At 42.8% G+C, this 16,639-nt stretch overlaps 1 protein-coding gene across 1 annotated transcript; it reads right to left on the bottom strand.

Annotated features, from left to right (window-relative positions):
• Positions 1-2,964: 2,964 nt before the first annotated feature.
• Positions 2,965-5,153, bottom strand: LOC130522862 (uncharacterized). The gene has a single exon (XM_057027649.1). It carries the CDS (start codon positions 4,875-4,877, stop codon positions 3,954-3,956), a length of 924 nt encoding a protein of 307 aa, XP_056883629.1. The 5' UTR covers positions 4,878-5,153; the 3' UTR covers positions 2,965-3,953.
• Positions 5,154-16,639: the final 11,486 nt, after the last annotated feature.

The raw sequence follows: 16,639 nt of genomic DNA, 5'->3' as shown, positions 1-16,639 counted from the left end.
GCATGACCATAAGTAGAAAAATGTAGTTGAGTATTCTACATATTTCCATTTCAGCCGGCATAATTATCCCTGCAAAACAAATTACCCAAACACACCCAATACAGATGTTTCTGATTCTGTTACATTGTTCACTTCTGGATCTCAGGTAGGTGATGGGGTGAACAACAGCCAAATAGCGCTCCAGACAGGTGAGGACGTGAAACAATGCTTCTCCATACCAGGGGAAATTCCAGAAATAAATGCCTAATGAAAGAATTTCCTTCTTGGCCTGGATGCCAACACAGCAGAGGATGCACCCCAAGACCCCAACAAGCTCCATGACAACCAAGTGGTAGATGAAGACGTCTGAGTGACACATCATTGTTTCTGTGGAGGTGGAGCGATGCTGCCACCATTGTTGGAGACCCAGGTACAGAATCAGGACACAAATTGGAAACATTAGTAGGATGTTTGTCAAGTAGTACATAGTGAAGTTGATGGAGCCTGATCCCATGGAGATACAATCTAAATAAAAAGATGAGGGTTCCATTATCGATGAACCATTTGACGAGGAGGCATTTATCATCTTATCTGAAATGGAAAAAAATGGACAAATGTTATTTTCTTTCACTAGTTGTGAATGAACCTGTTTGATGGAGAAGTTGGTCATAAACTACATGCCATCAAAACTTTAGGTCTTTACTTTATAACGTTACAGATTGATGTGGTTTTTGACTAATGCAATTCAGAGTTCTTCAAAATATGGAAACACGTAAGCACAAGAGCAGTAATAAATACTTTCATGAGACTCTTCAAAATATTGAGAACATTACCTCTGACATCAGAGGACCTGTGATTTTTGGTGAGAAAACAGATTCAACATCAACTTATTTAAATAACAAAATTAAATCATTATCTATTCATGATTGTGTGGCAGCATGGAGTTCATGCTCTGCCCATCACCTTAATTGTTGGGGCAGTTGCAGCTGTGGTGTTCCCCTTAAAAGGAGACTGTGCTGCACGGGCTGTTCTTTCTTGTTGTCGAGCTTTTGGGTGCCACGCCACAGCTCACTGGTCCTCATCTGATTGCTGTGCGGTCGGGCCGTGCTATCCCATGCGCACCTGGGTCTGCTGTCATCCGAGCTGGGGAGCCTTGGGTGTCTTTGGTTCGTCAGCTGTTTAGCCCTGCTAGCGGGAATGCTATAGTGGCTCGGTGTGCGTCTCCACTTTAGAGATTTTTTTCCTTTACCTGACCGTACGTAGCGGCTGCTTTTAGCTTCACCATATGGGCAATTATTGTCAGGAACCTAAAATTGCTTTCTCTTAACAGGAGAAATTGTTACAGGTGCCGGCTCTAGTGCGGTTTCCTCCCGTTGCTGTTGGCCGGCTGCTGTTTTGCCCTCCACATCGGGTTTATCGCGTATGCTCCCAACTGTCACTCCTGTCTACCTCTGAGAGGTATCATCGTGTGGGGTCCAATCTAAAGTGCGAGTGTGTGAGTGAACTGCGCCTCTAGGAGGACTAGGATTGCCTTTAATTGGTTTAACGTTTTGTTGCGGGGGGAGGGATTTGGGGCTGATTTGTGATGTTAATTGTTTGTGTGGGTTATTTTTTTGCATGTTATTTGGATTTGATTAATTGGTGCAGATCCTACCCTGTGGGGTGCAGGTGTTTTAAAGATAATCTTGAACATGAATTTAATATCTGCACGTTGAGTGTGTGAATGGGTGCGTGAGACTATTTTAGCAATTGTTGTTAGAGGATATCTGGAAATAAAAGTATTAATTTTGCACATTGGACCAGTCTCTTCTCCTCACTAGAAAACACTTGTGCGGCCTTGATAATAATTCTCCAGGTGGAATTCCTGGGGTGGCGTTCTCAATTTAGAGAAGAGATATACTGAGCCCCGTTAGGCGCGTGCCACATTTGGAAACTTTGAACAGAGTACAAATGAAAAACAAACCTTATTAGAGCTGTTTACCGCATGTCACCTGTCCCGAGACAATGTCTATATGCTCTCTACCTTAGTAATCTCACTCTCTGTCTCTCTCTTTTAAAAAGATCTGATTTGCATCAAGGTCTAATGACAATGCTGGTGCCAACAGTAACTTTTCTCCACTTGCACCAAACTTGCTTTTTTATCCTTCTTGCTTTACTCATCTTCATTCCTTTTCTATCCTGGGCATACCAGCGCCTTTCTAAATGTTCCTCCACCTACTCCTACTCTCGATGCAGATCATCATCTGTCATCTGTGAATATCACTGCTGTTTAACTTTCTCTTTCAGCCTATCTTTCACCATAGTGATCAAGAGGGGACTCAGAGCTGATCCCTGGTGCCATCCTACTTCCGCCCTGAACTTCTTTTACATCTCACCTCATTGTCTCACAGCTCTCATACATGTCCTGAACCACTGGAACATAACTTTATTCCACTGCAGACTTCCTCATACACTCCCCTTGTCCCTCTTTCAGCTCCCTGTCATATTCTTTTTTTTTTTATATATATCTTTAAAGGCACATTACAGTCCCTCTGACCATGTCTGTACTTCTTTCTCAACAGCCTCAAAGCAAATATTGCATCATAGTACTCTTCCTTGGCAAGAGTACCATACCACTTTTCTTCTGCCCTTGATCAAGCTCTCCACATCTCTCTTACATGACTTCACTGTTTGGTTCTTCAAATCTATTCCCTTGTCAATGCCACGTCTCTATACATCTCTGTTGTTCTTAATAATCGAGCCCAATGTAACATAAATGTTACAAAAGGACCAAAATTGTAATTACTTTTTTTTACTCTGCTTTATGCCATTTATCACATTCAAATTTAGAATGTTTTGACATGACAAATAGGAGGTTGCTGTTCATTTTCCTATGAAGTCTGTTTTACATAATGATGCCTGCTCTTGTGACTAGACTGCACAGTGTCAATAGTTGCAAAGTTCTTCCTGTAAAAATCGATATTTTAGATTACTGAGCAGAAAATATTTGATGTTCCTCTAAACAAACATGCTGAGACTGTCACGAACCAGATGAGAACCCAAATGCGACACAGGAGTTTGGCTGAACACCACTTTATTGTCAGACACAGACAACAGACAGGATTCACCGGGGAGCGAGCAGAATAGAATAGTCGAGGACAGGCAAGGTCGAGATTGGGCAGAAGGCAGACAGGGTTTACCGGGGAGCAGGCAAAACAGAATGGTCAGGAACAGGCAAGGTCGGAACCGGGCAGGCAGGCAAACAGTAATACGCTGGAAAGTCATCGGAACATGAATAACGATCTGGCACACACATACACACACACACACAGACGCTGTCCAGCCTTCAAATGATTTTTCACTACTGACTTAAGCCAGTAAAGTGAATCAAGAAATAAAATAAATGCTTTAATTTTGTTTTGTGAAATAAAAACCACTGGATATTTGAAAGTAATAAAAATTTATTGAATTGAACATAAACTGGATTTTCATCTGAGCTCCTATTTTTTTTACGTTAAGACGTTACTTGAGCTAAACTGTTCCTCATTTTGCATCGTATGTAATTATATTACAAGCTTGTTTTTTCCATTTACTCTGAAGATAATCACTGACATTAACCTCACAAATACAGCAGCAAATATATTCTCCAACTGTATTCACTGGCCATCAAATACACGTCAAAATAGAGATAATACGTATGTGCAAGTCAAATTTGTATGTTTTGAATGTTACTACACAGTAAACCATATGCTATTATTTTAGTGTTTTTACAGATGACAAAAACAATTTAGATTAGATTAGAGTTCTTGTTCCAGGTTTCTCCTGAGTGACCAAATGCACCACACAAACCAGTTAACTCACAACAACGTAGAAACATGATAGACATAAAGGATGACTTAGCAAACTCTCATCATGTTGAGCACGATTTCACATGTGTGGAAGAGTGATGGAGAAAAATGTGGCAAGAGAGGATGTTAACTGATGGTTGAGATAAATTACGAAGGAGTTGTGTTGGTAATTTGTCTGACAGTAAATGGACAATGCAGAACTTTGTTCTTAATTAGCATTACTGATCTTTGCAGAAACAGTAAAGGTAACACCAGAGTACAGGGCAGATTAAACCAGATGGCACAATTAAACATAATACAATCCCACAGTTTTTCTATAGTTAAAACAACCCAAGCCAGATTGCTTAAAAGTCGGAGTGACACCGCTCCCAGTATGATCATGATAATGTAAAAAGCCTTCTTCTTTGATTGGTTGGACATGCCCCTGCTCCCAGGCTTGTCTCCTGGTCCTGGGCGAATTAGAATACAAAGAATAGAAATGCTGCAGAAGAACAGCACCAACATGACAGATAGCAGACAAATATAGTTGATTATTCTAAATATTTCCATTTCAGCCATTGCAATTGTCCCTGTGAAACAAATTAGCCAAGCACACCCAATGCAGATATTTCTGATTCTGATCCCTCGGTCACTTTTGGACCTCAGGTAGGTGATGGGGTGAACAACAGCCAGGTATCGCTCCACACAGGTGAGGATGTGAAACAAACCTTCCCCATACCTGGGAATATTCCATAAATAAGCCCCTAATATAAAAAAAATCATGTTGGTCTGAATGCCAATACAGCATAGGATGCACCCCAAGACACCAACAAGTTCCATTACAACCAAGTGGTAGATGAAGATGTCTGAGTGGCACTTCATTGCTGTTGTGGAGGTGAAGCGCTGCTGCCACCATTGATGGAGACCGAGGTACAAAATCAGGACACAGGCTGGAAACATTAGAAGGACATTTGTCAGGTAGAAGATAGTGACGTTAACAGTTCCTGGACTGGTGAGGATGCACTCTAATTCCAAAAAGAAGGGTTCTTTTGAGGATGAACCATTTGACGAGGAGGCATTTATCATCTTCATCTGAAACTAAAAAGACAAATGTGATTCTGTCACTGTTCTACAAAGTATTTCATCACAATCTACGAACTAATTATTGAGGTCTCTACTTCACATGTATATTTTCTTTTTGACTGATGAAAATCAGAGTTCAAGCTCAAAATAGAAATTGAATAGACATAATCACAAGCTTTGTAATATGGAGTATATATTACAAAGGTCACTTTGGAATATTCATCATTAACTCTGATTTATGATTACAGGTTACAGGTACATCAACAATTCCAAAGTGAGATCTAACTTTGGTTAACTATGACCTGGATGAATGAGAATCTACACAGACATCAGCTCATATAAAATAAATCCCAATCTAGCCATGACTGGAAACCTTGAACAGAAAACCAGTCAAAGACCAACCTTATCAGAGCTCCTTTTTGCATGTCAGCTGTCCACGGACAATGTCTGTACGCTCTCTCCGCACTTAAGGTCTCTCCCTCCCTTTAAAAAAAGGTTCTATTTGCATTAGTGTCTCATGACTATGCCGATACTGAATGGGATAGCTGTATCACAATGAGTTCAGAGACACAGTTGCATGGAAACATCCCAGATTCAGCCATAAAACGTCAGGGAAACAGTGTCTACAGAGCAGACTGCACATCAGAGGCTGGGAAAAAACAAAATAGGATGTGTGTGTTTTTGTGAAAGATGATTTTTACACTGATGTCTCTGTCATAGAGATAGATAGTTGGCGTTTCCGATGCTAAAATGCACATGGGAATATCACGTGTTGAAACAGGATCCAGGTGCTGCACAAAAACAGATGAAACAGCTTCTGATAACAGTGAGATCTCTCACCGAAGTAATCCTGGAGATAAATCCACAAACGTGAAATACTCAGGCAGACAGGAACAGACAAGGAGCAGGCAGAGACTCGGCCGAACAGAAAATATGGGCAGGGTCAGGAACAAGCAAGTTTGATACTGAGAAATCAGTCCAAAAAAAATCTGGAAGGTCTGGCATGAGCGCAAAACAATCCGATAAGGAGCGAGTGTGAGGTAGGGGCTTCGAATACCTGGGGAAAGAACAGGTGTGCCACATTATGCTGCGGAGCAGAGAAAAGTCACAGGTGAGTTGCATGAATTAAGATGGAGCAGAATATGACAGGGAAAATGGAATAGAAAAACATCCATCCCTGCTGACCTGGTCCAGTGAAAGTTTGCCTGTAAAATCCAGAGGTGCACTGAGGATACCATCTTGACACACCTAAAGAACCCCAATTCCTATGAGAGGATAAATTCCTCGCAATCAGCTCAGCTTTTAATATTATCAACTCACGCAACCCGCTGTCACTGGACCTGGACTACCACCTCTGCAGTTCGATTAAGGACTTCCTCTTCTACAGACCACAACATGCGAGACTTGGAGACCTCATCTCCTCCAGCACAATCCTCAATACCAGTATGTTCTTAATCCACTCTTAAACTCACTCTTTACACACATATTTGCCCCATTCATCACAAAACCTCCATATACATGTTTGCAGATGACACAGCTGTTGTCAGGTTAATTACCAACAGTAATGAGACATGCTATAGGTAGGAGGTCCAGGCCTTCACATCCTGGCGAACAATATCAGTACAATGACTTGCTCCTCTAGTTCGACGTTGGGGTTCTCGCAGTCAAGCGAAAGGGTTGCTTCCCTGCTCCTTCCGGTCGGGGAACGGGTTCTGACGGTTGTTTGTGCGTATACCCCAAACAATAGTACCCACCCTTTTTGGAAGATCTAGGACGGACGCTGGACAGCGTCCCAACTGGGGACTCAATCGTGCTGCTGGGAGACTTCAACGCTCACGTGGTCAACGGCAGCATGACCTGGAAAGGCGTGATTGGGAGGAACGGTCTGCCCGATCAGAAGTGTCAGCTGATCTGCGGCCATATGTTTTGGACACTAGGGTGAAGAGAGGAGCAGAGCTGTCAACTGATCACTACCTGGTGGTGAGTTGGATCAGGTGGGGGGGGAAGCCACCGCGCGGACCTGGCAGGCCCAAACGCTTAGTGACGGTCTGTTGGGAACGCTTGGGGGAGGAACCTGTCAGGCTGGTCTTCAACTCCCACCTCCGACAGAGCTTTGATCGTGTTCTGAGGGCGGTAGGGGACATTGAGTCTGAATGGGCCACGTTCCACTCTGCCATTGTCGAGGCGGCGTTCGCGAGCTGTGGCTCCAAGGCCGGTGGTGAGGGGAGCCGTCAAGCTAAAGAAAGAGGCCTACAGGTCATGGTTGGTCTGTGGGTCTCCGGAAGCAGCTGACCGGTACAGGTTGGCTAAGCGGGTTGCGGCTGCGACAGTCGCGGAGGCAAAAACTCGGGCATGGGAGGAGTTCAGTGAGGCTATGGAGGAAGACTTTCGGTCTGCTCCGAGAAGATTCTGGCAAACTGTCCTGCGCCTAAGAGGCGGCATGCGGCAACTCGCCCATACCGTATCAGGTGTGTGTGGGGAGCTGCTGACGTCTCCAGGGGCAATTATCTGGCTGTGGAAAGAATACTTCCAGGAGCTCCTCAATCCTACCAACACGTATCCTCAAGGTGGAGCAGAGTCGGATGACCAGGAGGTAGACCATCCAATTTCCGAAGCGGAAGTTACTGAGGTAGCGAAACTGCTGCCCGGCGGCGGAGCTCCGGGAGCGGATGACATCCACCCGGGGTATCTTAAGGCTCTGGATGTTGTAGGGCTGTCCTGGTTGACACGCCTCTGCAACATTGTGTCGACATCGGGGGCAGTGCCCTTGGACTGGCAGACCGGGCTGGTGGTCCCTATTTTTAAGAGTGGGGACCAGAGGGTGTGTTCCAACTATAGGGGGATCACACTCCTCAGCCTCCCTGGGAAAGTCTATGACAGGGTGCTGGAAAAGAGGATTAGACTGATAGTTGAACCTCTGATCGAGGAGGAACAATGCGGGTTTCGCCCCGGTCATGGAACCACAGATCAGCTCTTTACCCTTGCTGGGGTGCTTGAGGGGAGTTGGGAGTTTGCCAAACTAGTCCACATGTGCTTTGTGGACTTGGAAAAGGCTTATGACCGTGTCCCCAGGAGCATCCTGTGGGGGGTGCTGCGGGAGTATGGGGAGGAAGGTTCCTTGATAAGGGCCGTCCAGTCCCTGTACCAAAGGAGCAGGAGTTTGGTCCGGATAGCCGGTTGTAAGTCGGACTCGTTCCCAGTAAGGGTTGGAGTCCGCCAGGGCTGCCCTTTGTCACTGGTTCTGTTCATAACTTTTATGGACAGAATTTCTAGGCGCAGCCGGGGAGTGGAGGGTGTCGAGTTCGGTGGGCTGAAGATCTCGTCTCTCCATTTTTTCGGATGACGTAGTTCTTCTGGCGCCATCGAACAGGGACCTCCAACAAATGCTGGGACGGTTCGCAACTGAGTGTAAAGCGGCAGGGATGCGCCTCAGCACCTCCAAGTCAGAGTCCATGGTCCTCGCCCGGAAAAAGGTAGAGTGCCTTCTCCGGATTGGGGAGGAGGTCCTGCCCCAGGTGGAGGAGTTCAAGTATTTTGGGATCTTGTTCACAAGTGAGGATAGGAAGGAACGAGAGATCGACAGGCGGATCGGAGCGGCGTCAGCAGCGGGCGCTTAACCGATCCGTTGTGGTGAAAAAGGAGCTGAGCCGGAAGGCAAAGCTCTCGATTTACCGGTCGATCTACGTCTCAGTCCTCACCTATGGCCATCAACGCCACTTATTCATGTCCACTATCTCCTTTGAGTGTTTTTTTTTCTATCATTTATATTTTATGTTTATTTACATTACTTATACAGTATACTGCTGTGAACACTAGTTGTCAACCAATTTTTCTGTATCAGAATGTGCAGTGTTAATAAAGAATCTATCTAGAATCTATCACTATTCAGGCGGTAGCATTTCCATTCTCCATTACATGTCACAACTGACACTTCTTTCAACTTGCTCCAACTATCTTTTCCATGCTTTTTCAGCTCTTTTCCACCCTACCATTCTATTGAGATCCCTCTCATCTTTATATATTGTCTGTATTTCTTCAACCTTCATTCCTCTTCTTTCCAGTGCATAACTCCACCCCATTTTACTCTCAATACAGTGTCAACTTCCTCTTTCAGCCTATCACCTTAGCACATAAGGAGGGACTCAAAGCTGATTCTTGGGTTAGTCCCACCTCTATCGTGAACTTCTCAGCTCACCCCACCATTGTATAATGGCTGGAAAGCACTTTGCGATTCTAACAATCCTAGACCACTGCATGACACACTATGACACATGGCTCTAATAAACATGCATTGTCATATGTGCATACATTTCTAAAAACAACCAAACTGAACTTCTTTTTTTCTTTGATTAAAAAACAGTCAAAGTGTAGCAGCTGAACTACTTGCTACTTTAAAATAGATTTTTATAATAACTTAAGCTTAATGAACTGAAGTTCCAGTCAGCATTGAAGCTGACAGGTGGATGTGGAATGGCAGTGGCAGGAGGCTGGACAAATCTGCTATGTCTCTCTTGCTACATGTTGACCAAAATATGTTGTCAGGACTTCAGTTTTCTCCAACCTAGGCTTAACTTCTCTTTTCCCCTGATACTGCTGCATTTTGCCTGTTCAGTGTTCAGCAAGTAGTAAACCAGAAGGAGTAAAACTGAAGGTTCATTAGCTATCGACAGTGTCACTGTATTTTTTTAACCCATGATGGCTGAAGAAGAGAGATTTGATCCCTGGATCCACCACTTCTGCTAAATGTCACAGTTCTTGCTATTAAAGCACATAAAAAAACTTATGCCAGAACGGCGACTGGAAAGAAACGACTTTCCACATTAACCTCCATGTCCATGGAAAAGGACTAATTGATGGAATTGAAATGGACAACAATGGAGTGGTTGAAATCTTCTTGAGAAGAAGAATGGATTTGGTTTTCAATTAAGCAGGCAATGCACTTTTCGTTTGTTAGGTTCAAACAACCTGAAACATGAGAAAAACAAATGAGGCAAAGACAACAGTTTTGAATTTTACTTGCAAGGAGAACGGAGAAATGTGCTCAGTTACAGATCTCCAACACGTTCTGACGCACAACTTCCGCCATCCTTCTTTTATTGAAATTAGGAGGTCCCTAGTTACACAGAATTCAAATGTGTCTAAAGAGAGGGGGAAAACACAAGATAGCAGGTCCCAAACAAAGCAAAAGACTGTAAATCATAATGGTGAGATTATACGTAGGTCTTCACTGATTTGATTAGCTTAGCTTGCACACAGCACATTCTTCCATATCAGACAGATTAAAAGAACACCTCCTGGGTCATGCCCTGCAGCTCTATCTCCAGTCAATGTCACTTCTTCACAGCAGCTGCATTTCTGTCGCCCTTGACCAGAGAAGTTCGAGTTGACACATCAAGCATCATGAACATTAAGCATTAGCAAATAATAAGAAACATTAAGTAATGAGAAACAATATAACAAGAATAAAGAATATAACAAGGTAAAAGCAAATAAGAGATAACTTTAATATAATGGATCTAACGTCGTTTTAATGTCTTTGTCATTTTATTTTCTGAGTATCTGGCTTCAGTCACAGCTGCGCTAACATGCTTAGCTGTTTTGATTTTGTAAACTCTTTAAAACAAATGCTCCTTTTACTTGTAGTTTGAATTGTTATTGTCACACTGATGTCTCATTGGTCATCAAATACATATCAAAACAATGATAAGAGTCAGATTGGATATATAAATATTACACTACATAATTTTTTTTTTTAATTTAAAAAAAAAAACTACAATTGGAGTGGAATTCTAAGTGCTTTTCCTGTCAACAATATTATTCCATTTTCTTAAGTAACCTGGATGATGTGGAACCTAATTAACTTTGCACATGAAAAATGTAAATGATCCTGATCTGAGCAGGAACAATAAAGATAACATCAGGGCAGAGAGCAGATTAAACCAGACAGCACAATTCATCGCCACACAGTCACTCTGGAATTTTAAATGAGAAACAAACCAGGCTAGATTACTTAATAACCGAAGGGACACCACTCCATGTATGACCATGACAATATAAAAAGCCTTCTTCTTTGATTGGTTGGACATGCCCCTGCTCCCAGGCTTGTCTCCTGGTCCTGGGCGAATCAGAACACAAAGAACAGAAATACTACAGAAGGAGAGCACCAACATGGCAAAAAGCAGAAAAATGTAGTTGAGTATAATAAATAGTTGCTTTAAAATCAAAAGACTCGTCATTGTAAAAGACAATAACCAAACACATCCGATGCAGATGTTTCTGATTCTGATCCCTCTTTCAGTTTTGGAGCTCAGGTAAATGATGGGGTGAACAACAGCCAAGTAGCGCTCCACACAGGTGAGAATGTGAAACAATGCTTCTCCATACTTGGGAATATTCCATAAAAGAACCCCCAGTGAAAAAAATTCTCTCTTGGCCTGGATGCCAACACAGCAGAGGATGCACCCCAAGACCCCAACAAGCTCCATGACAACCAAGTGGTAAATGAAGACATCTGAGTGACACATCGTTGCTGCTGTGGAGGTGGAGCGATGCTGCCACCATTGTTGTAGACCCAGGTAGAGAATCAGGACACAGATTGGAAACAATAACAGAATGTTTGCTATGAAGAAGATAATGTAGTTAACAAAGCCTGCTGTGAAAAAGATGCACTCTGCATCAAAAAGTAAGGATTCTTTAGAAGAGGAATTGTTTGATGAGATGGCATTTATCATCGTCATCTGAAAACAAGAAAGACAAATGTCATTTATTCACTTAGTTCCATCGGTTCTATGCAAACAATCATTAACTACAAAACTGTCATAGTATGGCTTGTTTCTATTTTTGACTCCTGTGACACAGAGTTCAAGCTTAAAGCAAATGGGAAACACATCATAGCTGTCCAAGTTAAATACAACATGGCCCTTTCAAATATTCAGCATTACCTCGGATGTTATCTGAGTATCTGTAATGGTCAGTGACAAATAGGTCTGTCATCATATGATACAACGATAAAATTAAACACACCATCTAATAGTGAGCGAAAATAAAGAACACCACAAATGAAAGACAAACCTTGCTTGCTGCATGTCACCTGTATGTGGGCAATGCCTGTGTGTTATCTGTTAATCTCAGTCTGTCTCTCTCTCTCTTAAAAAAACAAGTATTATTTGCATTAGTACCTAAACACAATGTTGATGTATACAATACAATGCTGCCACCATTCGGGTACAATGGCTGCACTCACACTCTCATCCCTCAATGTTACATGTAAAGTCATCAGGGACCTGCAGACTGTTAGCGGATAAATTAACTATTTGTACCAGCAGCCACAAACAGTCCAACAAGAGCATTATGTCAGGGTGCATTGGTTCAAAGAAGGTTGATAATCACTGCTTTAGGTGTCCTGCGTTCGACCTGCCCCTCAGTTTATATGCTCTTATGCCTGCACAAACATGTTCCCTGAAGTCGGCCCCAATCTGTTTTACTTTTGTGGATACTCTGATCGCAGCATCGTCCCATCATGAATCTTAATGAGAAGAATGATGTGACAAATGCTCACGACTGGACTCACAGCTAGATTGACACAGGATTTCCTTCAACTTTAGGCATTTCACTGTCTCGTTCACTATTTCCGGTTTGCGGTGAATGTCTCATTGTAAGAAGTGGCAGGCTGTAATCATTTCGAGGTTTTACCTTTCAAAGCTTTATTCAGTTTACCACCAGTCCACGGAAAAGACAGATTCTAAAAATCAGATGTTTGCAATAAGATGGGTGTCCAGCAGTTTCAGTACTGTCAAAGATTAACTGAAAGATGTGTTTAGTGTTAGTACATCATTTTGAGTCCGCCAGTGAGGATGGCTCGATCCTACTTTGGTGCAGCAGATACACCAATTTATGTTAGCATCTAACATCCACTGGATTCCTCACTGATTTGGCTTCAACGAAAGATGTTTTATGCGAATTACAAAGTCTTTCTGTGAAATTACAAAAACGCGTCACATCCCTGGCTGATACAAGCCATGACATCCACCAGACAATCGAGATGCTTTCTGTCATGATGGACCACAGAGGAGAAATAGAACTGAAAGTCATAAAAAGGGTGTAACCAATGGAAGGGTCAAAGGGGTCGAACTTTTGGAAACTCTGTAGATTGGTCTCCATAATCCCACATGATTAAGGATGATGTCTGTTGAACCTGGCTGCCATCATATATTTGTCAAGATTTGTTAAGGTTCCATTCAGTGTGATTTGTTTTAAGTTTGGTAAAAAGTTGTAAAAGAAGATGGGAGATACAATGGGAGAAAAAAGGACAATAAAAATGACCTATGTGTTTTACACATCTAAATTTCTGTCAAATTTGGTTCACCTTTTGATCAATGTATATCACAGGTTTCTCTGGCAATGATTCAGTGGAGTCTGACTCAGAGATGGAAAGGTTCTCTCACCACACTCAGGCTAAATTGAATGTCTGTCAGTTGTTGCCTCATTCATGTGAGAGAACCACTTGTGTCATCAAATGTCCTCCACAGAATTAATCCGAGATCCTATTGTTGGGCTTTGAAAATCCTTTCCTATACTGTCTTCCTAAGTAGGAAGACAGTAATAATGAACAATTTTTTCTTTTTTCTTTTATTTATCCCACATTGGATAATTTTTTCAAGAAAACTCTACAAATTGGAAAAACAAGACATTTACAAATAAGATGCAAGTCTATCAGAGGTCTATCTGCTGATGTCAGTGACTAACAAGGATATGAGCTTGATATGGACATAAAAGGTAGGCAGTTCCGATATCAGTTTGATTATCTTTTCAATTTGATATGTGATATTTCTTTAATATAACGAAATCAACCAAACGATATTGAAAATCTCCATTTAAAATGTGCTGACTTTTGCCAGTGGCTGCATTTTGCTTCCAATACACACTTTTTTAACAAAAAAATATTTTCACTACACAGACACCAATTCAGAAATGTGTTCCAAAATAGTATTGCTTGTACAAAATTAAATTAAGTAAATTTTCCTGATCTGTGCAAAAACAGGAAAGGTAAGAAGAGACTGCAGGGCAAATTAAACCAGACTAGAAAATTTACCACGAGACAATTAGCCTGTGAGCCTAAAAAAGAAGCTATATAAACTATATTACATGAAAATCTCAGTGACACCACCACCAGTATGACCATGACAATGTAAAAAGCCTTCTTCTTTGATTGGTTGGACATGCCCCTGCTCCCAGGCTTGTCTCCTGGTCCTGGGCGAATCAGAATGTAAAGAACAGAAATACTGCAGAAAGACAGCACCAACATGGCAAAAAGCAGAAGAATGATATTGACTATTATAAAGGTTTGCATTGCAGACAACAGACCTGTCAGAATAAAACAAAGAAACCAAATACATCCAATGCAGATGTTTTTGATTGTGATCCCTTGTTTACTTCTGGAGCTCAGGTAGGTGATGGGGTGAACAACAGCCAGGTAGCGCTCCAGACAGGTGAGGATGTGAAACAATGCCTCTCCACACCAGGGAAAATTCCAGAAATAGTTCCCTATTGTAAAGAAATTCCTTGTGGCGCGGATGCCAATACAACAGAGGATGCACCCCAAGACCCCAACAAGCTCCATGACAACCAAGTGGTAGATGAAAACGTCTGAGTGACCCATCGTTGCTGCTGTGGAGGTGGAGCGCTGCTGCCACCATTGTTGGAGACCCAGGTACAGAATCAGGACACAGAGTGGAAACATTAGTAGGACACTTGTCAGGTAGAATATAGTGAAGTTTACAGAGCCTGGACTGATGAAGATGCACTGTATTCCAAAAGGGAGGGCTTCTTCAGAGGATGAACCATTTGATGAGGAGGCATTTATCATCTTCATCTGAAAACAATAAAGAAAAATAAATTCACTGGGGTCCAATGAACCTGTTCTATCTATTGAGACAAGATTCAAAAATGCAAAATATCAAAACTTTTAAGTTCAAAATAGCAGATGGAAACGCATCATCACAAGCTCAAAAATACATCCTCCACTGAGACCCTTTCAAACGAGTGTTACCTCTGATATCAGAGTACCTCTAATGTTATTGGCAAACAGGTACATCAGCTGAAGAAACAATGTAACATTGTTCCTTACATGAACGACGTAAGGGAATCAGCAGCTATCATGATTGGAAACTTTGAACAGAAGACAAATAAAGAACAAACCTCATCAGAGCTGCTTGCGGCATGTCACCTGTCTGGGGACGATGTCTGTATGCTCTCTAATGTATTAATCTCTTGCTCTCTCTCTCTTTAGAAAAGGTAGAATTTGCATCAGGGTCCAATGACGATGCTGATGTATTCAGTCGAATGCCACCATTCAGCTCCAACGCTACTCTCTGTTACATGTCACAACTGACACTTTTCTCTGCCTCCACCTTCTCCACTTTTCTACTAGCTTTTTCATCCTTCTTCACCTCTTTTCCACCCAACCCTCCTGCCTGATCCCTCTCAACTTCTCCTGCATCTCAACCCACCATTGTCTTGCAACATTCATACGTGTCCTGAACCATGGAAATATAATTTTATGCCAGATTAGGTCATATGCTGCCCTTGTTTGTCTCTTAGCACCCTGTCATATATTTACATTTATGTTAAAAGGCACACTTAGCTACCCCTTTCTATACATCTAATTTCCTTTCAGGTGAGACACAAAGTGCTGGCCTAAACTTGTATTTGTGAATTCATGGAATGACCTCTTGAACACCCAAAGCCTTTCTCATACCTCCATGAAAACCCATACAAAATCATTTTTAGCTTCCCTGACTTCTTGAGGTTGTCTTTGTCCTTTTCATTTCACTCTATTTTATGCTGTCTGGCTCTGTACCACTTCTGTATGTCACAGCTCCATTCCCCCAGTTCCTTCCTGTCCCTCTGCCTCAGTAATTTTCCACTCTACCTGCCAGCCACTCCCACCCCGTCAGCTCAACTCCACTCACCTGCAAGCACAGCTGCAGCCAAGTCCCAATCAGCCCGGATTATAAGCCTCCCCTGCACCCTCAATCCTTGCCAGATTGTTCTTCAATGTTTCCATGCAAGACTCTCCAGCACTTATCTGCCTGACCTCCAGTTGCCAAACCTGTTTGCTCCTGACCTGCCCGCATTGCCTGTCTCCTGGTAAACTCACCAGCTTTCCGTCCCTGACCACGACTTCTGCCTCAGCGTTTCTGGTTCCTGTCTGCTCACCTGGTTTTGACTTCTCCGCCTGGTCCCGACATCGCTGCTGCTCGTCCCCAGTCTGCTCTGCTGCATTGTCGGCCTCATCTCCTGTAAGCCTCTCTCTGTCACTCCTGCCCGCTGTAAACGGAACTGTACGATTCCGAGGGTTCACGTCCTTCCCCCCCGGTTCTGATTCCTGGCTCCGCTCAACCCAATCCCCGAGCCTGAAACCCATAGACTTTGTGCGGGCCCTGAGCCGGAAGAACATACTGTTTCCTGTGTTTCTTTGTCTGCCTGAGTTCCTGTTTGCCTGTGTACTAATAAAGGTCATTACCACCGGTCCCAGCTTTCCAGAGTGCTGCATTTGGGTCCAAATTGCACCCCGTCACACTGTAATTTGCAGTCGCTAATATCTATAAATGAACCTTCTCTATACAAGATGACATTCTCTTCTAAATCTCCTTGTTTATCTGCCTTCCACCTTTCCCAACATTCAGAGTCCCTACTCTTAGTTCTTCACCCTTGCATGTCCTCTTCGCTTCCTACCTACAGATGCACATTCCTCCTCATTTTTGGAACCA

The sequence above is a fragment of the Takifugu flavidus genome, chromosome 3, assembly GCF_003711565.1.
Source record: "Takifugu flavidus isolate HTHZ2018 chromosome 3, ASM371156v2, whole genome shotgun sequence".
Lineage (NCBI taxonomy): Eukaryota > Metazoa > Chordata > Actinopteri > Tetraodontiformes > Tetraodontidae > Takifugu > Takifugu flavidus.
This window is presented reverse-complemented; position numbering and strand designations above follow the sequence as displayed.